This window comes from Salvelinus sp. IW2-2015, linkage group LG1, assembly GCF_002910315.2.
Source record: "Salvelinus sp. IW2-2015 linkage group LG1, ASM291031v2, whole genome shotgun sequence".
Taxonomy (NCBI): Eukaryota; Metazoa; Chordata; class Actinopteri; order Salmoniformes; family Salmonidae; genus Salvelinus; species Salvelinus sp. IW2-2015.
Genome location: NC_036838.1, coordinates 15572510 through 15597205, shown reverse-complemented (window position 1 = coordinate 15597205; position 24696 = coordinate 15572510). Strand labels below are relative to the sequence as shown.

Here is a 24696-nt window from a genome sequence, read left to right as displayed (position 1 = left end):
CAAAAATGACCAGAATTTACTTAGAAAGGTAACATGGTAATAAGACAGTAATAACCTAGATAAATAACGTGTTTGCTTTTCCTACTCCCCCCACCCTACTTGACCATCCACCCTTGACCCCCTTTGTGACCCACCGATGAAGTCCCTCCAGGTCTGGTGGTCGTCAGCCTGCTTCCAGTTGCGTGGCCAGCTGACCAGCACCGTGTTGTGCATGAGGCCGCCCAGTCCGCTAGCCTGGAGCAGGTGGGAGGTGGCGTCGCGCATGTTGGACGAGATGGTGACCTGGCAGAAGCCCTTCACCTTCTCTTGTCTCCATCAGCTTATACGCAGAGAACTGGAGGGGATGGGGGGGGGGGGGGAGAGAGAGAGAATGAAGGGCAGAGGAGGGAGAGGGGGGGATGAAGAGAGGAGAGAGGGATGAAAGAGAGTGAGAGCAGTGTAAGGGAACAAACTAAGCCACAGAGGGCAGTAGGGTCAACAACTTGCCCAGGCAGTTGAAGGGTGAAAATGGATGGTGGTGACACTGATTTTAGATACGTGTGGACATTGGAACAGAGTCACAGGATCAGGGTCTAAATTCAGTCCAGATCGGGAGAGTAGTGCGTTTGTGTGATATGCAGTGGGATGCCATGGAGAGTCTGCCTAGTAAAGTTGGAAGTCGGAAGTTTTACGTCACTTAGGTTGGAGTCATTAAACTCGTTTTTCAACCTACCCAAATTTCTTGTTACAAACATATAGTTTTGGAAGTCGGTTTAGGACATCCACTTTGTGCATGTAATTTTTTCAAAAATTTTTACAGACAGATTATTTCACTTGTAATTCACTGTATCACTCTATTCCAGTGAGTCAAAAGTTCACACATACACTAAGTTGACTGTGCCTTTAAAACAGGCTTGGAAAATTCCAGTAAAATTATGTCATGGCTTTGGAAGCTTCTGATATGGCTAATTTACATATTTTGAGTCAATTGGAGGTGTACTGTGGAGTGTATTTTCAAGGTCTACCTTCAAACTCAGTGCCTCTTTGCTTGACATCATGGGAAAATTCAAAATAAATCAGGCAAATTGTAGGTCTCCACAAGTCTGGTTCATCCTTGGGAGCAATTCAAACGCCTGAAGGTACCACGTTCACTGTCCAAACAATAGTACACAAGTATAAACACCATGGGACCACGCGGCCGTCATACCGATCAGGAAGAAGACACGTTCTGTCTCCTAGAGATGAACGTACTTTTGATGCGAAAAGTGCAAATCAATCCGCAGAACAACAGCAAAGGACCTTGTGAAGATACTGTAGGAACAGGTACAAAGTATCTATATCCACAGTAAAACGAGTCCTATATTCGACATAACCTGAAAGGCCGCTCAGCAAGGAAGAAGCCACTGCTCCAAAACCGCCATAAAAAAGCCAGACTACAGTTTGCAACTGCACATGGGGACAAAGATCGTGACTTTTTGGAGAAATGTCCTCTGGTCTGATGAAACAAAAATTAGAACTGTTTGGGCCATCATGCCCATTGTTATGTTTGGAGGAAAAGGGGGAGGCTTGCAAGCTGAAGAACACCATCCCAACTGTAAAGCACGGGGTTTGGCAGCATCATGTTGTGGGGGTTTTTGTGCTGCAAGAGGGACTGGTGCACTTCACAAAATAGATGGCATCATGAGGTAGGAACATTATGTGGATATATTGAAGCAACATCTCAAGACATCGGTCAGGAAGTTAAAGCTTGGTCGCAAATGGGTCTTCCAAATGGACAATGACCCCAGCATATACTTCCAAAGTTGTGGCAAAATGGCTTAGAGGACAACAAAGTCAAGGTATTGGGGTGGCCATCAAAGCCCTGACCTCGATCCTTAGTAAACATGTGTGGGCAGAACTGAAAAAGTGTGTGCGAGCAAGGAGGCCTACAAACCTGACTCAGTTACACCAGCTCTGTCAGGAGGAATGGGCCAAAATTCACACAACTTATTGTGGGAAGCTTGTGGAAGGCTACCCAAAACATTTGACCAAGTTAAACAATTTAGATAGGCAATGCTACCAAATACTAATTGAGTGTATGTAAACTTCTGACCCACTGGGAATGTGATGAAAGAAATAAAAGCTGAAATAAATAATTCTCTCTACTATTATTCTGACATTTCACATTCTTAAAATAAAGTGGTGATCCTAACTGACCCAAGACAGGGAATTTTTACTTGGATTAAATATCAGGAATTGTGAAAAACTGAGTTTAAATGTATTTGGCTGAGGTGTATGTAAACTTCTGACTTCAACTGTATCTAACCTGCTCTGCTTGCTGGGCCTGGGGGTGGTTCTCCAGGTAGGTGCCTGCCAAGGCAGTGCCCACAATGGTCAGCCCTTTGCCCGCTTTCAGCTGATTGGTCAGCGAGAGCAGACGAGGCTGCTCCACATTCTGCTCCACGTCCGTACTGACCAACACCAGCAGCTGAGGCCTTGAGTGAGACAGAGGGAGTCACAGAAGGAAGGAAGGAAGGAAGGAAGGAAGGAAGGAAGGAAGGAAGGAAGGAAGGAAGGAAGGAAGGAAGGAAGGAAGGAAGGAAGGAAGGAAGGAAGGAAGGAAGGAAGGAAGGAAGGAAGGAAGGAAAGGAATAATAGGAGAAAGGGTTTCAACGTGTTGATTTGGCAAAACAAAAATGTATACTTCTGTCATTCCATTGTTGAATTTTGAGTTGAATTTAAAAGTGTAGCACAGAGATTCGAAAGATTGAAAGGGAGAGTAAGGTGACAAAGAGAAAGAGAGGAAGAGGGGGGGAAGGAAGGAAGGAAGGAAAGAAGGAAGGAAGGAAGGAAGGAAGGAAGGAAAGGAATAATAGGAGAAAGGGTTTCAACGTGTTGATTTGGCAAAACAAAAATGTATACTTCTGTCATTCCATTGTTGAATTTTGAGTTGAATTTAAAAGTGTAGCACAGAGATTCGAAAGATTGAAAGGGAGAGTAAGGTGACAAAGAGAAAGAGAGGAAGTAAGTAGAGTAGAGGTGAGAAAGGTAGAGAACAAGTGAAATAACGAGAGAAAAAAGGAAGCAAGAGTGCACTGAGGTTATCACGAGTATGTCTGTAAAATTATTATTTTCTGTACCATGACAGTAGCTCAAAATTAATTAAATGGAACGCTCCACATGCACAGACATGTCGTTCATTTCAATGTTAATTAGATAGGTGACACGGAATGGCCTGAGTAGCTTATTTGTGTAGGTTTATTTGTGTACACTGCAGACCTGGGTTAAATTACTATTTTAGGTATTTCAATAACGTTTTATTACATTTCCAAACAAATATTCAGATAAGCTTCTTTTGAAAAAACAAGTAGTTGAATATTGGAATGTATTTGAAAACACTATTTGGAAAGTATTGGCATGAGTTACCATTCATTCAAATACATATTGTTGGAAGTATTTGAAAGACAGTATTTTCAAATAAATATTGTAATTTAGTATGTATTGTTATTTGGTATGTTTTTGAAAATAGTTATGAATGTACACTACCTTTCAAAGATTTGGTGTCAATTATAAATGTCCATTTTTTTTACTCTAAAAACATTTTTTCTTCATTAAAATAACATTGATCAGAAATACAGTGTAGACATTGTTAATGTTGTAAATGACTATTGTAGCTGGAAACAGCGATTTTTTTATGGAATATCTACATAGGTGTACAGAGGCTCATTATCAGCAATCGTCACTCCTGTGTTCCAATGGCACATTGCGTTAGCTAATCCAAGTTTATCACTTTAAAAGGCTAATTGATCATTAGAAAACCCTTTTGCAATTATGTTAGCACAGCTGAAAAATGTTGTCCTTATTAAAGAAGCAATAAAACGGGCCTTCTTTAGAATAGTTGAGTATCTGGAGCATCAGCATTTGTGGGTTCGATTACAGGCTCAAAATGCCCAGAAACAAAGACTTTCTTCTGAAACTGGTCAGTCTATTCTTGTTCTGAGAAATGATAGCTATTCCATGCGAGAAATTGGCAAGAAACTGAAGATCTCGTTCAATGATGTGTGATACTCCCTTCACAATCGAAGGATTGTGAAGGCCAGCATCCCGGAGTCGCCTCTTCACTGTTGACGTTTCTCAAACTAAATAGTCTAATGTACTTGTCCTGTTCTCACCTCTCGGTGGACTTTGTCAATGACCTTCCCCACTCCCAGGGGAACTGGTTTTCCGAAGCTTGTCGCCTCCTTCCTCTGCCTGGGCTCCCATCAGCCATGCAAATCACGGAGGCTCTTTTTACGCACGTCTTCTGGCACTACGGGATCCCGGAGGACATTGTGTCATATCGTGGACCTCAGTTCACCTCACGCATATGGAAAGCGTTCATGGAACGCCTGGGTGTCATGGTGTTGGGGTATCAGCCGGCCCTGGCACTTTGGCATCCGAGCCAGACCGAGGCCACTGCGGTGGACGAGTGGTTTCGGCGCACTGAGGAGACCTGGAATGCTGCGCACACTCGTCTCCAGCGGGCCATGCGTCGGCACAAGGAACAGGCCGACCGCCTCTGCAGTGAGGCACCTGTCTTCTCTCCAGGCGACCGGGTCTGGCTCTCCACCCTCCGCCTGCCCCTCCGCCTGCCCTGCTGGAAGCTGAGCCCGCAGTTTGTGGGGCCGTTTAAAGTCCTGAGGAGGGTTAATGAGGTAAAGTACCGTTTGCAACTCCCTGCTGTTTACCGCATTAACCCGACTTTTCATGTGTCTCTCCTCAGGCCAGTGGTACCTGGTCACCTCGCTGAGGCTGGACCCAGTGATGCCCCGCCTCCTCCTCTGGACATCGAGGGAGGGCCGGCGTACTTGGTCCGTGAAGTCCTGGATTTGAGGCATCGACTGAGATGGGTACGGCCCAGAGGAGCGGTGCTGGGTTCATGTGGTGGACATCCTCGACGCTTCGTTGACCAGGGATTTTCACCGTCGGCGCACTGACCGACCCGCACCGTGTCCCTGTGGTCGTCCCCGAGGCCGGTATCGTCCAGATGCTTGTGCAGCGCGTTGGGGGGTGTACTGTCACGGATCCCCCCCGGTACTGCTGCTCATTCCATTCACCAACTCCGGAGGTCTACGTCACCAGCTTTCTAGGCGTCACTGAACTGGATTCATTACCGCCAACCCCGGACTGTCTCATTACGCACACCTGATTCCCATTCCCCCTGATTAGGGTATATATTTGCCCTCTGTTCCTCATTGTCCTTGTCGGTTATTGTTGCCATGTCCGTTGGTCCTGTGAGTACCTGTACTATTGTATCGGCTCCCATGCTTCGTGTTTTTACGGGTCTCGTCCCATGTATTATTTACAGGTTTACACCTCGCTCTTTTGTTTGGGTGGAGAACATTTTTAAAAACGATTTCGTATTCCTGCGCCTGTCTCCAATCATTAGACAACGTAACAACACAGCCCATGAAAGAGGACAAGATGACCTGTTACATTTGTAAAACACCAGGGTTTGTGCAGTGATCTGGTCTGAAGATACGCCCTCCAATGCTGAAAAGCCGCTCCACAGCTGCAGAGGATGCTGGGACATGCAGGTACTCAGCAGCAACTCTGCTCAGTGTTGAGAATTTGTGTCTTCCAGAATTTCAGTAGTTGGTGGAAGATATGGGATGTAAAGTATTTGAGGGTATTTGAAATATTTTTGGTTTCAAATAGTCTTCCAGGAAAGTATTTTTTTATTATAACAATTCAAATACAAAATACAAGTATTTGTTTTGGAAATAATCAAATACACAGAAAAAAGTATTTTAAATACCAGATACTGAAATACACAAGAATTTGAACCAGGAGTTGGATCTAGGGTTGGAAAGGAAGGGTATACTACAGGAAACGTTCGAAGTTTGCCAGTAAATGACTAGAATTTTGGTATCTTTCAAGGATTTTATGTAATCTATCACAAGATATCTAGTGGCCCTTTTGAGTACTTCAGAGCTAGTGTTCCTAATGTTTCAAACACTCAGTGTATAAACCATCAACTTAGCGAATACCATTGTTGTTTAATATTGTCACGTTCTGACCTTAGTTCCTTTTTTACATCTTTATTTTAGTTGATCAGGGCGTGAGTTGGGGTGGGCATTCTATGTTGTTTTTCTATGTTTTGTTCTGTTGTTATATTTCTATGTGTTTGGCCTAGTATGGTTCTCAATCAGAGGCAGGTGTCAGTCGTTGTCTCTGATTGGGAGCCATATTTAGGTAGCCTGTTTTCTATTGTGTTTTGTGGGTGATTGTTTCCTGTGTTCGTACCATACGGTACTGTTTCGGTTTTCATTTATTCTCTTGTTCTTTTGTATTTTGTATTCATTCTCGATTAAATAATATTATGGATACGTACCACGCTGCATTTTGGTCCTCCTCTCCTTCCACCAACGAAAGCCGTTACAAATATGAGGTTTTCAGCATGAAATACTCCTCCAATTAGCGCCGCTATAGCAGCTTACAGTGGAACGGATAAAATGGTTGATTGGTCAACTAAGTGCAGGCGTGAGATGCGACTGAAATTTCACGGGTAGAGAACAAGAGAGAGGGGTGGACATGGAGGGGACTTGGTTTAAGGCGCTGAACATCATGGCATGACGTGAATTGGAATGTGTTTAGGCTATTACTAGCATTATAACTTAATTGAATTACAAAATTATATACTAGACATTATGAATATTTGTGGAACTAAAATTAACATTATTAAAACCAGTTCTCAATATCTTAAAATAACTGTTATGTTCCGGAACACTAGAGATCACTTTCATTCCCGGATCTGGTTCCGTTCCTCTGAAAAGGTCATTATTTTTTGTTTTTCAGTTCTGTTTCCTGAACCGGTTCGAACCCCTGATTTGAACCCAGGTCTGGCACACTGTGTGTGTGTCTGTGTGTGCATGTCTCACCTCCAGTTTTTGGTGTGCGCCGGCCCCTCGTCCAGCCTCATCAGAGCATATCGGGCGGCGCTGAGAGAAATGCCTCGTATCCCATCACCCCACTCTTTCTCCGCCCTGCCACACAATCAGACACATGAGGTTATATCATTCAATCATACATAGTAAGTTATTATTACATCATGATCTATAACTGTGTTATTACATGTCTATGACAATTTAAAATGACGAATATTATAACATTATTATTCAATCAACTGCACAGGCTTCTAACACATCTAAATGTCTAACCTATTTTCACCGTTCGGTAGGCTATCGGTTTAGTGGGCCACAAGAATTGTGTGAGCATGGGTCTTTAAAGAACTTAGCTTAAAAAGTTGTTTAAAAATCAGTCATCGCTGCAAAAGTGTGCTTTATAGCATGTCTTCCTACAGACAGAATGCTAGTCGTTGTTAGCCAAGCTCTGTTTTCAACCAGCTTTACCATCAAGTCATGTAATTGCAACCCAAGCCATTGTCTCAGCACAGCAAGCCATAACACTAAGCTGTCCAAACAGTGGCAACCCCAATCGACACATTTCCCCTTTAACTGGCTTGACTGAATGATGGTTGATAGGTTTTTTACCCCCCCCCCCCCCCAATACACAGACAACAAACACACACAAACACACAGCCAGCAAATCCAATCTGTCTCATGGGTCGCGCTACACTCACCCATGGAACTCAATATACTTGTAGATACTGCCAGCGATCACCATGGCAACAATGGCATAGAACCAGGAACAGATGAACATGAGCGATAGACACAGACTCATGCCCAGGAAGGACAGGGCCCTGTAAAGAGACACAAACAGAGAAAGGATTAGAGTACACACATGTACAGAATGCACACACACACATGCACATACACATGCAGACATACATGTACATTAAACAGTATAAAAACAGACGCACGCATGTATATGAGCGTGTGTGTGCATCTCAACTCCAATTCTTGATGTGCGCTGGCTCCTCCTTCAGCCTCATCAGAGCATATCAGGCAGCGCTGAGAGAAAAACTCACATTTCTCTCAGCACTGCCCGATACAGTTTGATGCGACTGGACGAAGGGCCAGCGCACAACACACACACATTCAAGGCCCTTGTATCATCTCTTAGGATGCGTTCCTTTTGATGGGATTTTGTGGGACTCACCAGTGATAGAACTTGAAGCGTGGCCTCCAGTTAGGCGTCCTCAGGAGGGTTTGCAAGGCACAGGCCAGGTTCACAAACATGTAGCACATCAGAAAGAACCTACATAACAGAAACAAAGCCTTCAGCCATGGCAAAAAGCGAGAGAGACAACAATGTGGCTTACATACATTTTCTGTTTATTTGGAAACATGTTGTATGTCTATAAGGCACCAATTACTCGCTTATAAGCTGCTTATAGGCTTTTAACCAAATAAAAAACATTCTCAGATGTTACTATAGTAAATCATAGCCTTACATACTGACGTTACATACTGACGCAAAGTGTAGAGTGCAATTGTTGGTTCAGGGAGAAAAAAAAGAAAATGGGGGGAGTGTCTGAATAGTTAAGTAAATGTGATATAATTAGTGAGATTGTCTGAAAAACAGTTTTTGCTTCGTCAGTATTTGGGTATTGTGTGTAGATTGATGAGGGGAAAAAATTTGAATACATTTTCAAATAAGGCTGTAACCTAACAAAATGTGGAAAAAGTCAAGGGGTCTAAATCCTTTCCAAAGAGGTGAAACCACTCCCCCTCCAATACGAGTCACAAATTGCCCTGCCCCTTGATCGCTGTTGATGTGTCAACAATCATCTGCAAGTTATGAGCAGTCAGCAGTTCACACACCAAGTAGGCTACTGGGAAGACAGGCAGCACTTAAAGTAGATGGCCCTAGCTGGGCAAAAAGACAGTAACAGACAACAGATAAAGACAAAAATTATACTTATCGCGGTCCTGCTTTAAATAACATGCAGCTTATAAAGGCTTCGTAAATCCTTCATAAAGCATTTAACATTTTAACATTTAACATTTAAGTCATTTAGCAGACGCTCTTATCCAGAGCGACTTACAAATTGGTGCATTCACCTTATGACATCCAGTGGAACAGCCACTTTACAATAGTGCATCTAAATCTTTTAAGGGGGGGGGGGGGTGAGAAGGATTACTTTATCCTATCCTAGGTATTCCTTAAAGAGGTGGGGTTTCAGGTGTCTCCGGAAGGTGGTGATTGACTCCGCTGTCCTGGCGTCGTGAGGGAGTTTGTTCCACCATTGGGGGGCCAGAGCAGCGAACAGTTTTGACTGAGCTGAGCGGGAACTGTACTTCCTCAGHGGTAGGGAGGCGAGCAGGCCAGAGGTGGATGAACGCAGTGCCCTTGTTTGGGTGTAGGGCCTGATCAGAGCCTGAAGGTACGGAGGTGCCGTTCCCCTCACAGCTCCGTAAAGCCTTCATAAACATTACATAAATGTATCACAAATCATCTATAACCCTATGTCATGCTCTATAATGTTCATAAATGTGGGATAACTGTGTGAACATAATCAAATCAAATTGTATTAGTCGCATACGCCAAATACAACAGCTGTAGACCTTTCTCTTATACACATCTAGATGTGTATAAGAGACAGAAATACAACAGCTGTAGACCTTACAGTGAAATGCTTACTTACGAGACCCTAACCAACAATGCAGTTTAAAAACATACAGATAAGAATAAGGAATAAAAGTAACAAATAATTAAAGAGCAGCAGTAAAATAACAATAGACTATACACAGGGGGTACCGGTACAGAGTCAATCCAGTTCGTTGAGGTAATATGTACATGTAGGTAGAGTTATTAAAGTGACTATGCATAGATGATAACAACAGAGAGTAGCAGCCGTGTAAAAGAAGGGGGGACAATGCAAATAGTCTGGGTAGCCATTTGATTAGATGTTCAGGAGTCTTATGGCTTGGGGGTAGAAGCTGTTAAGAAGCCTCTTGGACCTAGACTTGGCGCTCCGGTATCGCTTGCCGTGCGGTAGCAGAGAGAATAGTCTATGACTAAGGTGGCTGGAGTCTTTGACAATTTTTAGGGTCTTCCTGACACTGCCTGCTATAGAGGTCCTGGATGGCAGGAAGCTTGGCCCCAGTGATGTACTGGGCCGTTCGCACTACCCTCTGTAGTGCCTTGCGGTCGGAGGCAGAGCAGTTGCCATACCAGGCAGTGATGCAACCAGTCAGGATGCTCTCGATGGTGCAGCTGTAGAACCTTTTGAGGATCTGAGGACCCATGACAAATCTTTTCAGTCTCCTGAGGAGGAAAAGATTTTGTTGTGCTCTCTTCACGATTGTCTTGGTGTGCTTGGACCATGTTAGTTTGTTGGTGATGTGGACACCAAGGAACTTGAAGTTCTCAACCTGCTCCACTGCAGCCCGGTCGATGTAGTCCACAGTCATCTCCTTTGCCTTGATCACGTTGAGGGAGAGGTTGTTGTCCTGGCACCACACGGCCAGGTCTCTGTTCTCCTCCCTTTAGGCTGTCTTGTCGTTGTCAGTGATCAGGCCTACCACTGTTGTATCATCGGCAAACTTAATGATGGTGTTGGAGTCGTGCCTGACCGTGCAGTCATGAGTGAACAGGGAGTACAGGAGGGGGCTGAGCACGCACCCCTGAGGGGCCCCCGTGCTGAGGATCAGCGCGGCAGATGTGTTGTTACCTACCCTCACCACCTGGGCGCAGCCCATCAGGAAGCCCAGGATCCAGCTGCAGAGGGAGGTTTTTAGTCCCAGGGTCCTTAGCTTATTGATGAGCTTTGAGGGCACTGTGTTGAACGCTGAGCTGTAGTCAATGAATAGCATTCTCACATAGGTGTTCCTTTTGTCCATGTGGGAAAGGGCAGTGTGGAGTGCAATAGAGAGGGCGGTATGCAAATTGGAGTGGGTCTAGGGATTCTGGGATGATGTTGTTGATGTGAGCCATGACCAGCCTTTCAATGCACTTCATGGCTACAGACGTGATTGCTACGGGTCGGTAGTCATTTAGGCAGGTTACCTTAATGTTCTTGGGTACAGGCACCATGGTGGTCTGCTTAACCCTTGTGTAGTCTTAACATTCGTGTCCTAAGGGTCAAAAATGACTCGCCTTCACTAAACCCCTAAAATAAAGCAGCTTAATTGAATTTTAAACCCCAAATCTATTTTGCATGAAGAAACAACCTGTCATTCATCACAAACTTTGTGAATATCTGGGTTTTCCCTCTTCCCAATGCAGAAAGACTGCATTTAATCAACACACCTGCCATAATTGTTTTCTTGACTAAAGTAGAGGTTTATTATTATTGTTATTATTGCTAAAGGTACTGCATAGGTGTAAACATGTATTTTTTAGCAAAATAAATCACGTGTATAGCCTAAGAAAGTAGCAGAAATGTGCAGAAAGTAGTTTTGAATCCATTTTATTGAAGGGAAACAATAACAGTCTTGAACTTTTTTGGCAACATAGTGATATATTCTTTATACTGTACAAGGAGGAATTCAACTACAAAATACTAGACTTCTCCCATTTTTTAACCATTGCCCCCACCCACAAGGTGTATAAACAACAACAATAAATAAGAATAAAATAAGATAATAGATACAAAACAAAAACGTGAAGAACATAAATCAATCAACTCTAATTAGCACATGTAGGACAGTATGCAAGTGTGTGTGCATGGACTTTGCAGATGTATTTCTCACATGTGCAGGACATAGTATTTGTTTTACAATCCTTGTTTGGGGGCAGAATTGGCATCTTCTCCTCTTGCCTGCCCCAGCTGCAGCCTCAGGTGGATCAGGACAAGATTCAGCACCCTGAACAGCTTTCACAAGCACTGCAGAGGCTGCTGTGCGGGGGAGGCACTCCCTTCTTTGAATGTGTGGGGTTACAAGTGCCTTGCTCAGCTGCTCCAGGAACACCCTCCTCTTGTTCCGCTTATCAGGCTTCCATGTAGGGTTGATGTTGTTCCATATCATGAAGGCATTGTATGAGAACACATCAATGATGTGATGGAAGATGACCAGGGGCCAGCGGGCAGTCATCCTCTTGCAGCTGTAAGTTCCAATCACCTTGTCCAGGTTGCCACGCCTCCTTTGTTGTGGTTGTAGTCCAGGATGATGGCTGGCTTCCTGTCCTCACGATCACTGATCTCAGCCGTTTTGTGCAGTGTGCTCAGGAGGACCACATTCTTGTTCCTCTTTGGGAGGTAAGACTCTAGAGTGGTGGTGGGGGTGAAGGCAAACTTTGATGAGAAGGCCTCTCTCCCCGTTGTTGCGAGGAGTGCAGGGGGGCTCAGGCTTGTTCTTTCTAACTGTGCCAATCATGGTGATCTTCCTCTTCAGGAGCTGCTGGCTGCCTTCATTAGAGGTGAAGAAATTGTCACATGTGACATTGTGCCCCCTCAGTCCATCTGTCACATCAAGCACAACCAGCATCCCCTGGTTCTTTTACGGGCCTCCACTGGTCGGCTTCCCAGTGTAGACTTGCATATTCGAAGCGTAGCTGGATTGTGCGTCTCAGGCCACCCATATCTTGATGCCATACTTTGCTGGCTTGCTGGGCATCTACTGCCGGAAAGGACAGCGACCTTTTGACAAAAGAGATTACTATCAGTAATTAGTATCAGTGTTACAGTATAGTGTTACAGTATTAGTGTTACAGTATAGAATCACATAAATCAGTGATATTACAGCAATACATAATAAAATGAACAGTGAAAATCACTTACATTACAGATATGAAAATATGCATTTACATCTGAATGGAACCAGGTGCTCATCCACTGTTACTTCAGGCCCAGGGTTGTAGAGGTATGGCAGACGCTCCACCCACTTCTCCCAGACCTTACGTATGGCCAGCAATTTGTCTCTCACACGTCTTGCAGGTCTTGACTCACGGTTATCAAATCTTAGCATTCTTGAGAAAGTGTGAAAGACTTCCAGTGGCATCATGGCACGGAAAATCGCCCTTCCACTCTCTGAATTCCAGAGACAACATGTAGCCTCGGGACCTATACACACCAGCTAAGATTAGCAGCCCTATGTAGGCACGCAGGTCAATCTCATCCATCCTTTTCCAATTGTAGTTTGGACAATTTTAGTTTTGTCTGAGTATAATCAGTAGCACACATAATCTAATGGTTTTTGTGGTGTGTAAATTATTTTATAACTGCCGGGTCAAAAATGACCCAAAGACAATCTTTGTACCCTGGTGGTGTACAGCTTACATGGAAACATGAACAAAGGCTATGTTTCACTTTTTCTAATGCTGCGGTCACTCTAGGTAAAGTCATCAAATTTCAAGTCGAACAAAGACCATTTAAGGGGTATTCTCTGCTGTTAAACATAGTGGCGGGTCATTTTTGACGCTTAAGACAACACAAGGGTTAAAACATGTGGTATTACAGACTTGGACAGGGAGAGGTTGAAAATGTCAGTGAAGACACTTGCCAGTTGGTCAGCGCATGCTCGCAGTACATTTTGAGAATGACACAAATATTAATTTCCACAAAGTTTGCTGCTTCAGTGTCTTTAGATATTTTTGTCAGATGTTACTATGGAATGCTGAAGTATAATTACAACCATTTCATAACTGTCAAAGGCTTTTATTGACAATTACATGAAGTTGATGAGAGTCGATATTTGCAGTGTTGACCCTCTGCAATCCGCACTGGCATGGTGTACAATTACTTCTGGGCCACATCCTGACTGATGGCAGCCCATTCTTGCATAATCAATGCTTGGAGTTGGTCAGAATTTGTGGGGTTTTGTTTGTCCACCCGCCTCTTGAGGATTGACCACAAGTTCTCAATGGGATTAAGGTCTGGGGAGTTTCCTGGCCATGGACCCAACATATAGATGTTTTGTTCCCCGAGCCACTTAGTTATCACTTTTTCCGTATGGCAAGGTGCTCCATCATGCTGGAAAAGGCATTGTTCGTCCCCAAACTGTTCCTGGATGGTTGGGAGAAGTTGCTCTCGGAGGATGTGTTGGTACCATTCTTTATTCGTGGCTGTGTTCTTAGGCAAAATTGTGAGTGAGCCCACTCCCTTGGCTGAGAAGTAACCCCACACATGAAAGGTCTCAGGATGCTTTATTGTTGGCATGACACAGGACTGATGGTAGCGCTCACCTTGTCTTCTCCGGACAAGCTTTTTTTCAGAAGCCCCAAACAATCGGAAAGGGGATTCATCAGAGAAAATGACTTTAACCCAGTCCTCAGCAGTCCAATCCCTGTACCCTTTGCAGAATATCAGTCTGTCCCTGATGTTTTTCCTGGAGAGAAGTGGCTTCTTTGCTGCCCTTCTTGGCACCCGGCCATCCTCCAAAATCTTTGCCTCACTGTGCGTGCAGATGCACTCACACCTGTCTGCTGCCATTCCTGAGCAAGCTCTGTACTGGTGGTGCACAGATCCCACAGCTGAATCAACTTTAGGAGACGGTCCTGGCGCTTGCTGGACTTTCTTGGGCACCCTGAATGGAGCCTTCTTCACAATAATTTAACCGCTCTCCTTGAAGTTCTTGATGATCCAATAAATGGTTGATTTAGGTGCATGTTTTTGTGCAAAGCAATAATGACGTCACGTGTTTCCTAGCAGGTAACCATGTTTTACAGAGGAAGAACAATGATTCCAAGCACCACCCTCCTTTTGAAGCTTCCAGTCTGTTATTCGAACTCAATCAGCATGACAGAGTGATCTCCAGCCTTGTCCTCGTCAACACTCACACCTGTGTTAACGAGAGAATCACTGACGTGATGTCAGCTGGTCCTTTTGTGGCAGGGCTGAAATGCATTGAAAATGTTTTTGGGGGATTCAGTTCATTTGCATGGCAAAGAGGACCTTTGCAATTAATTGCAATTCATCTGATCACTCATCATAACATTCTGGAGTATATGCAAATTGCCATCATACAAACTGAGGCAGCAGACTTTGTGAAAATTAATATTTGTGTCATTCTCAAAACTTTTGGCCACGACTGTACACGTCCTGGTAATCCGTCTGACCCTGCGGCCTTGTGAATATTGACCTGTTTAAAGGTCTTAATCACATCGGCTAAGGAGAGCGTGATCAAACAGTCTACTGGGACAGCTGGTACTCTCATGCATGTTTCAGTGTTATTTGCCTCGAAGCGAGCACAGAAGTAGTTTAGCTCGTCTGGTAGGCTCGTGTCACTGGGAAGCTCTTGGCTGTGCTTCCCTTTGTAGTTTGTAATGGTTGCAAGCCCTGTCACATCCGACGGGCATCAGAGCATGTGTAGTACGATTCGATCTTAGTCCTGTATTGACGCTTTGCCTGTGTGATGGTTCGTTAGAGGGCATAGCGGGATTTCTTATAAGCTTCTGGGTTAGAGTCCCGCTCCTTGGTAGCGACAGCTCTAGCTTTTAGCTCTGTGCGAATGTTGCCTGTAATCCATGGCTTCTGGTTGGGTATGTACGTACGGTCACTGTGGGGATGACGTCATCGATGCACTTAATGATGAAGCCAATGACTAATGTGGTGTACTCCTTAATGCCATCGGAGGAATCCCGGAACATATTCCAGTCTGTGCTAGCAAAACAGTCCTGTAGCTTAGCATCTGCTTCCTCTGACCACCTTTTTATTGATCTAGTCACTGGTGCTTCCTGCGTTAATTTTTGCTTGTAAGCAGGAATCAGGAGGATATAATTATGGTCAGATTTGCCAAATGGCGGGTGAGGGAGAGCATTGTATGCGTCTCTGTGTGTGGAGTAAAGGTGGTCCAGAGTTTTTTCCCTCTGGTTGCACATTTAACATGCTGATAGAAATTTGGTAAAACAGATTTAAGTTTCCCTGCATTAAAGTCCCCGGCTACTAGGAGTGCCGCCTCTGGGTGAGCGCTTTCTTGTATAGGCTTATGGTAGAATACAGATCATTCAATGCTGTCTTTGTGCCAGCCTCTGACTGTGGTGGTATGTAAACAGTTACGAAAAATACAGATGACTCTCTTGGTAGATAGTGTAGTCTACAGCTTATCATGAGATACTCTACCTCAGGTGAGCAATAGCTCGAGACTTCCTTAGATATCATGCACCAGCTGTTATTTAGAAAAAAGACATAGTCCGCCTCCCCTTGTCTTACCAGACGCCGCTGTTCTGTCCAGCGTATAACCAGCCAGCTGTTAGTGTCGTCGTTCAGCCACAACTCCGTGAAGCATAAGGTATTAGTTTTGAATGTCCCGTTGGTAGGTTAATCTTCCACATAGGTCATCGATTTTATTCTCCAAAGATTGCACGTTTGCTAGCAGAATGGAAGGAAGTGGGGGTTTATTCGTTCGCCTACAAATTCTCAGAAGGCAGCCTGCCCTCTGGCCCCTTTTTCTCCACCTCCTCTTCATGTAAATCACAGGGATCTGGGCCTGTTCCTGAGAAAGCAGTATATCATTCGCGTCGGGCTTGTCAGACTCGTTAAAGGAAAAAAAGGATTCTGCCAGTCCGTGGTGAGTAATCGCAGTCCTGATGTCTAGAAGTTATTTGCGGTCATAAGAGACGGTAGCGGCAACATTATGTACAAAATAAGTAAAAAAATAAGTTACAAACAGCGCAAATAAACGAACAAAAAAACACAATCGTTGGGGACACGTAAACGTCAGCCTTCTTCTCTGGCACCATTGTTACCACCGATGTCAAATGTAAAAAAAAACACTATGTCAAATATGACATAAATCTGTGTTTTATAAAGGGTGGCATAAGCGCTGCTTAATAAATCATTAAATTGAGACTTCACAAAGCATTTATAAACTTGTCCTGCATCTTGGCAGAGCATTGCAATGCCAGGATAGTGGGTTATATTCCCGGGACCATCCCATACGTAAACATGTTTGCATGCATGACTGTAAGTCGCTGTGGATAAAAGCGTCTGCTAAATTGTATATATTATATTATTCTAAAACATTTCTAGGATGGCTCAACCTTTTTCCCTCTTCATTGCATAGCCAATATTGGACCAGACCTCAACTTTCCACAAAATGCTGTGCTGCAGGATGACACACACTCTAAAGTGCAATCATGCACAGCTAAAAAACATAGGTAGGGCCTTATAAAATATGTTAAGATGTTTTCCCAAATTCCGTTTTCTCGGTTGAGTTTTTCCAGGTTTTGGATTTCCCCCCAAAAATGCTGGTTTCCACACACTTAGATTTTCTGTGTTCAGAACAATGCTTAAACGACATCAGGGGACAACGTTTGAGGTCTGGGAAAAAAATGTAACAAACTTTTTTTGAGTGTAGTTGCCTTTTATTTCAGTGTGCAGTTATTTCATAGTTTTGTTGTCACTATTATTCTACAATGTAGAAAATAGTACAAATAAAGAAAAACCCTTGAATGAGTAGGTGTGTACAAACTTTTGACTGGTACTGTATGTGTAATGAATGACCAAAAGTGTCTGACTTCATAATAAGTACAGCATCCTATGATACAAGGCATTTATGTATGTGTTATAAATGACCAAAGGGGTCTGACTTTAAAGTAATTACAGCGACATGCAATATAGAGTCTTTATGGATGTGTTATGAATGCCCAAAGTCTTTATGGATGTGTTATGAATGACTGAAGGTGTCTCACTTCAAACAAAGTATTCGTATTCCTCTTCTGTTCTGCTGGAGACCAGGGCTTGACTACAACCTGTTACAATGGTGCCAACATTTTGTGGCTGATATTTCAGCGGGGGAGAAGGTGAACGTGTCAAAGACCTGACTGGGCCTAGCACCACATGGTATGGCCTGTTATATTGGTGTGTCAAAGACCTGACTGGGCTTAGCACCGCACGGTATGGCTGGTTATATTGTTGTGTCAAAAACCTGCCTAGGCCCTTCACTGCATGGTACGGCTCATTATATTGTTGTGTGTGTGTGTGTTTGTGTACTGAGGAACATGTAACTTACTTCCAGAAGAAAGCCCCTTTCAATTTCCTTATCAAGATAAGTGTTTCTTGGTCTAACGTCGTCACCAGGCTATTGCGCACACAGCACATATGTATAAGCCTGGGATATCAACCATTCAAACTTGGCCTTAGTAGGAGTGATCATAGAATTCAACGAGAGAGACCTTACTGAGTAAAGTACACTATATATACAAAAGTATGCGGACACCCCTTCAAATTTGTGGACTCGGCTATTTCAGCCACATCCGCTGCTGACAGGTGTATAAAATCGAGCATACAGCCATGCAATCTCCATAGACAAACATTGGCAGTAGAATGGCCTTACTGAAGAGTTCTGTGACTTTCAACGTGGCACCGTCATAGGATGCCACCTTTCCCAACTAGAGCTGCCCCGGTCAACTGTTAGTGCTGTTATTGTGAAGTGGGAACGTCTAGGAGCAACAACGGCTCAGCCACGAAGTGGTAGGCCACACAAGCTCACAGAACAGGACCGCACAGTGCTGAAGTGAGCAGCATGTAAAAACTGTCTGTCCTCGGGTTGCAACACTCACTACCGAGTTCCAAACTGCCTCTGGAAGCAACGTCAAGATAAGAAATGTTTGTCGGGAGCTTCATGAAATGGGTTTCCATGGCCGAGTAGCTGTACACAAGCCTAAGATTACCATGTGCAATGCCAAGTGTCGGCTGGAGTGGTGTAAAGCTCGCCGCCGTCGGACTCTGGAGCAGTGGAAATGCCTTCTCTGGAGTGATGAATCACGCTTCACCATTTCAATTTTAAACCTAACCATAACTAAATAAGGCCAAGTTTTATGTGTTGGTCCATCAGACCGTACGTGCATTTGAGCAGAAGTGTCTGGGAATGAGATTAGGTGTAATGTGACTAACATGACTTCACCTTCAGCACAACACGTCACCCTTTATAACATGTTTATGCACATGTTTATTTCACATTCGAAACAGTGGGTTATGTCACATTTGACATGGGTGATTATGTCACACAGTTATGCCAGATTTATGAACCCTTTATAAAGCATGACCTACCGTTACAGATGCTTTGTAACACATTTATGTGGTTCTTATGAAGACGTTATGAAGACTTTATGAAGCCTGTATAAGCTGAACGTCATTTAAAGCGGGACCCTGATAATTTATCAGGACTCCTCTAGCTATACTGTTAGTGAGCATGTCTCCTTTGCCAAGATAATCCATCCACCTGTCAGGTGAGGCATATCGAGAAGTTGATTAAACACCATGATCATATACACAGGTCATTCTAAAATGTGCAGTTTTTGTCACACCACACAATGCCACACGTTTTGTCTCAACTTTTGAGGGAGCGTGCAATTGGTATGCTGACTGCAGGAATGTCCACCAGAGCTTCTGCCTGAGAATTGAATGTTAATTTCTCTACCAACGTTGTTTTAGAGATTTTGGCAGTACGTCCAACCGGCCTCACAACCGCAGACCATGTGTAACCACGCCAGCCCAGCTTCTTGAACTGCGGTATCGTCTGAGACCAGCCACCTGGACAGCTGATGAAACGGTGGGTTTGCACAACCAAAGAATTTCTGCACAAACTATCAAGAACCGTCTCAGGGAAGCTCATCTTCGTGCTCGTTGTCCTCACCAGGATCTTGAACTGACTGCAGTTCGGCGTTGTAACCGACTTCAGTGGGCAAATGCTCACCTGCTGATGTCAACATTGTGAACAGAGTGCCCCATGGTGGCAGTGGGGTTATAGTATGGGCAGGCATTTAAGCTATGGACAACGAAAACAATTGCGTTTATCAATGGCAATTTGAATGCAGAGAGATACCGTGACGAGATCCTGAGGCCCATTGTCATGCCATTCATCTGCCACCATCACCTCATGTTTCAGCATGATAATGCATGTCGCAAGGATCTGTACAAAATTCCGGGAAGTTGAAAATGTCCCAGTTCTTCCATGGCCTACATCCTCACCAGAGCATGTTTTGGATGCTCTGGATCGACGTGCACGACAGCGTGTTCCAGCTGCCGCCAATATCCAGCAACTTCACACAGCCATTGAAGAGGAGTGGGACAACATTGCACAGGCCACAATCAACAGCCTGTGTCGCGCTGTATGAGGCAAATCGTGGTCGCACCAGATACTGGCTGGTGATCCACACCCCTATTTTTTTTTTATGTATCTGTGACCAACATATGCATATCTCTATTCCTAGTCATGTGAAATCCATAGATTAGGGCTTAATGAATTCATTTAAATTGACATAATTTTAATTGTAAAATCTTAGAAATTGTTGCTTTTATATTTTTGTTCAGTGAATGTGTTTAACTTTATCTTAAGTGCCAAGATCTAATTTGTCCATTGTCAGAAGTATATATCATATTTACAGTGTGCATATTAGACAGTCCATATTGGTACAGGATGAGTGCACTTCAGCGCTCACAAATAGGGCCAGGAGTTTTACCTGGCCATGTGACCTGACCAGAAAAAAATCTGGGCCCTAGTTATAGGCTGTAACTAGGACCCAGAGTTTTTCCCAGGCAAGGTCCTGTGGTGGGGAACAAAACCTGGTCCCGCTCATAGACACTCACATGGAGAGGATGGGGGCCACTGCGTCCAGGGAGGCAATGAGGATCCCTATCTCACAGATACAGGCGGTCAGCAGCAGGGCCCAGGTGGGCTCCCCATTGGCCTTCCCATGGCCAAACACCTGGAGGACACATCACACACTGAGATGTTAGAGGGGATAGAGTTACAACATACAATAGTTATTCCATTATTTCAAGGCAGGTTGTATGTACTGTAGATCTAACAGAGGTGTTTCAGTGAACCACGCTCACGTGAGACCTGACCCTTGCCTGGGACCTGAGGATTAACATTAGTGTACACAGACACCAACCATCAACATTGAATGTGAATGAAAGAATTCGTGAGAGAGAGCAGGCAAGTGTGGTAGTGTCCAATGTCACCTGAGACTGATATGAGACATGTTGACAAATCAACATAGCAAATTGTCCCAGATCAGTGCTTAATGCTGAACGCTGACAGAATATTCATAACAAATGTACCCAGATCAGTGCTAATTGCTGAATGCTGACAGATAGATCATAACAAATGTACCCAGATCTGTGCTAATTGCTGAACACTGACAGAATTATGAAAACAAATGGTCCCAGATCAGTGTAAAATGCTAGAATGTTGGCAGAATGACTGAGACTGACCCGTAGGATGGGCACGACACCATCCCTGGAGATGGCCTGCATGAGACGTGGGGCGCCCGTCAAGCTCTGAAGCCCCGCTCCGCAGGTGGAAAAGAAGGAGCCAATTACAATCACCCACGGGGATGGCCAGGCCAAGGTGCCAATGACCAGGTTGCCATTGACTCCCTCTCCAAACCTGAGGGAGATGGACATGACACCCAGCCAATCAGACATGAAGAAAGGTAGGAGGAGAGACAATTACCTGAGTCCTATTGATCGCTATCAGCTGATGCAAGAAGGGCTATATAAATACATTTGATTTGATTTGATTTGATTTAGACACCAAACCGAAGAAAACTGATTAAAACAGGGAGGGCCTACCTGGACTACAACTGAAGTAAATGTGCTAATTAAAAAAAAAAAACATTTTCTGTTGAATACAAACCAGGTATAGCATCCCTCATCTAGTACCTGAGCACCTGGAAAGCTTGACTGAGAAATTTTGAAACAATTGCAGACATTTTGGCTCATTATGCATAACTTACTTGTCCCTTAGTACCACTCCATCGATACAGGCACCGAACAGGACCACGGCGGACATGTCTATAAGGTCACAATAAGGAAAACAGACAGACACACACTCATTGCTAGCACATAGAGACATATCCTCACTTATCTCTGTTATGTCTGCACATTGAGAGTTACATAAGTACACAGTTCGACAGCACTGTTATTGTTGGGTTATGTCTGCTGTATTGTGGTACATGATTAATTGCTTTGTTCTGTAACGGTTACTTTGAGATAAAGAACACCACGGTTTATTTGAAATTGCTTTCATGGAGTTATCATTATAAACATAACAAGCTTGAGGCTAAAGGCCCAATTCAAGTAAAAGTAAAATAAAAAAAGTTTTGTATAAAATAGAGCTCTTTTACTATTGGTAGATGGCATGTGAGCAACTAAAAGTAGTGCACTAGCCCATTGAGTCCAGAAAGGGGAGCAGTGAAAGGATACACACTAGTGAGGTAGTGGTGATGGCCATGATAGTGCCGATGGGGATGGACTTCTGCGCGTCACGCAGATCTCCAGACCGGTTGGATCCGGCCATGATCCCTGTGAAACACAAGAAGAGAGGTCACTTTAGAAAAACTCCTGCTCACACAATAACCTCTGCACATTTGCCGTGTCAACGTTTCAGTCTGAGAATTGTTTTCAAAACACAGGCAGAGGTCTATAAGAAAACTCAGATAATCAAATGGTGGGCTTAGAAACTCACACAATAGCATGTGTATGTCGATTTGAAACCTACTTTTCTTTGGCAAATTACCACAACTGAAAAATACAGCAAATTGATCCTTCTAATGACAAACAACTGCTTTTTGTGTCAAAAAAAATAATGACTTCAAATGAATCTTTGACAGTATCGTAAAATGTTTCAATAAATTGAAACACATCTCCCCTATCTAGATTTWAAAAAATAACCACACAAAACAACACAAAGGGTGAGTATTTTCCCTCGATCCCTCTTTTCCTTGAGATTCACCCTTGGTGAATTCACCCTTTGAGGATGAGAGGAATGAGTTTCAGCTCTGTGTCTCTTCCTCTTTGCATTATCCCTTCCTGTCAGCTGACCTGTGACRGAGGGGAAGTAGATGCCGACCAGAAGGGTGAAGAAGCTGGTGATGTCGGCCAGGACGTAGCGGTTGGAGTTGGTCAGAGTTTCATCGGGGCCCTCCACGGTCGCAATCCCAATCTTGGCCACCAGATTGCCCTTCTCCAGGTAATTCCCAAATAGGTTCTCTTGTGGGGGGGGGGGAGAGGGAGAGGGGGGAGGGAGAAGTAAACAGAGAGAAAGAGGGAGAGAGAGGGCAATTTAATGGTAAAGAGAGGAGGAAGAGGGAGATAAAGGGAAAGAGAGTGAGGGGGTTTGGAGAGAGAGAGCGAGAAAGGGAGGGAGGGAGAATATTATTTATAATCGCTTGACCTTTAGTTCCATTGTACAGTACCATACAATTGGGCGGCAAGTAAAGAAAGTGCAGTATGCTTCCTGCAAGAGCACGCGGGTGTGTTTCCCGCATGTGTGTGTGCAAGCATGTGTACTGTACTGTAGGTACAGTGACCTGAGTGTTGGTGGACCAGAACAGTGCATGTTATTTGTGCTGTAGGTGTAACTGTGTTTGGAAAGAAAAAGTAGATAGCCACAAAATAATAGTATTTATAATAATATAATATTATGTTAGCCTTTTAGCAAACACTTTAATTAAAAGTGACCATCATACATGCATGCATTTTACGTATCGGTGACTCTGGCAGCAATAGAGCGCACAATCCTGGCATTGCAAGTGGCGTGCTCTACCAACTGAGCCAGRAGAAGACTAATAGTTAACTGTGTTTGGTCACCTTTGAGGATGCCGCTCATGACCCCGGGGATGCCCTGGATGAAGGACACGTTGTTGTTGGCAAAGTACTCGTCACAGGTGGCGTTGAGGAAGGGACTATCGCAGAAGATCTTCCACAGCTTGGTGGTGACTGTGCCGTTGCCACTCTCCAGTGTTTTGGCGCACACATCGATCCCTTTGGAGATCAGCGGGCGATTCCCCAGCATACAGACTCTGCGCAGCAGGGGAGATGTGTTAGTGTATTAGTTTCGTTTATTAGGATCCCCATTAGCTACTGCACATGCAGCAGATTCTCTTCCTGGGGCCCGCATAAAACGTACAAATACACGACAAAGTACAGAACAGTTATCGACAAGAACAACATAAGCTACACATTACTTGTGTTAGTGTGGCGACCGGGAATCAAACCCCAACTGCCCATGCAGACAACTTTAGACTGAGTTAGTCACCTGAGTCGAAGACTAGGCATTGGTTTTGAGAGCTAGCACAAGTCTGTGGGTATCAGTCCCCATATTGAACAGAAGWGTCCTCCCTACTGAAAATGTCACAYGAGATGAATATGTTCCATTTGTATTTAACCCATCTGCTTATGCGCATTGAACATCATTCCTATATATTTTCAATATACTTCAAATCGTCTTAAAATGGGTGAACATGTGGTCAAATTATATTGCAACAAAAGTCTCAAAACCCAAATCCCCCAATATGGGCCGCAATTATATAAAGAAATAAAGGACATCAAACATGACTCACGTCACACCCACATTGCTCAAGTTCGGCTCAGCCCCAATATTGAAGAGTAGCCTGGTCCCACATCGGTTTGTTCTGTCTTTCCAACTCCTATGGTCGTTCTCATGTGACAATGACCATAGGACTTGACAAGACGACACAGACAGATCTGGGAGCAGGCTAATTGAACAGTAGGGGGGGCCCTTACGGGAAGTCAGGCGGTTCGATGGCTGTCTTGATGACTCCGGCATACACGGCCAGGATGGAGAGTATGACGCAGGCCAGAAAAAGCAGGGCCAGCTTGTTGACGTACTTGACCCCCACGAACACCACTGTGGCCATGAAACTGAGCACAATAGTGCCGTACACGCGCATGTTGTTCAGCATCGCCGCCTCCGCCTCGGCCCCCTCCAGACCCTCCATCTTAAAAATGGCYGCCTGGGGGAGGATGTAGATCTGTAAGGGAGGGTAACGGGGGAGTGGGGTGGGGGGGAGAGAGAGAGAAAATGAGAGAGAGAGAGATGACAGTTACATAGGACATATATTGATATTGAATGTGTCCTAACAATTGTATGAAATGATTGA

At 44.2% G+C, this 24696-nt stretch overlaps 1 protein-coding gene across 1 annotated transcript in view; it reads right to left on the bottom strand.

The window, feature by feature from the left end:
- LOC111960734 (solute carrier family 12 member 5-like) overlaps window positions 1–24696 on the bottom strand; it is a 313247-nt gene that overhangs the window by 34369 nt on the left and 254182 nt on the right. Inside the window, exons 7-19 of the mRNA XM_070439127.1 lie at window positions 24320–24567; window positions 23384–23595; window positions 22616–22783; window positions 21998–22096; window positions 21529–21586; window positions 21005–21179; window positions 20375–20493; window positions 8059–8157; window positions 7580–7699; window positions 6879–6983; window positions 2285–2453; window positions 925–944; window positions 135–310 (exon numbers count right to left, since the gene is read on the bottom strand). Of these exons, the coding sequence (XP_070295228.1) occupies window positions 135–310; window positions 925–944; window positions 2285–2453; window positions 6879–6983; window positions 7580–7699; window positions 8059–8157; window positions 20375–20493; window positions 21005–21179; window positions 21529–21586; window positions 21998–22096; window positions 22616–22783; window positions 23384–23595; window positions 24320–24567 (1768 nt within the window). The remainder of the gene's footprint in view (window positions 1–134; window positions 311–924; window positions 945–2284; window positions 2454–6878; window positions 6984–7579; window positions 7700–8058; window positions 8158–20374; window positions 20494–21004; window positions 21180–21528; window positions 21587–21997; window positions 22097–22615; window positions 22784–23383; window positions 23596–24319; window positions 24568–24696) is intronic.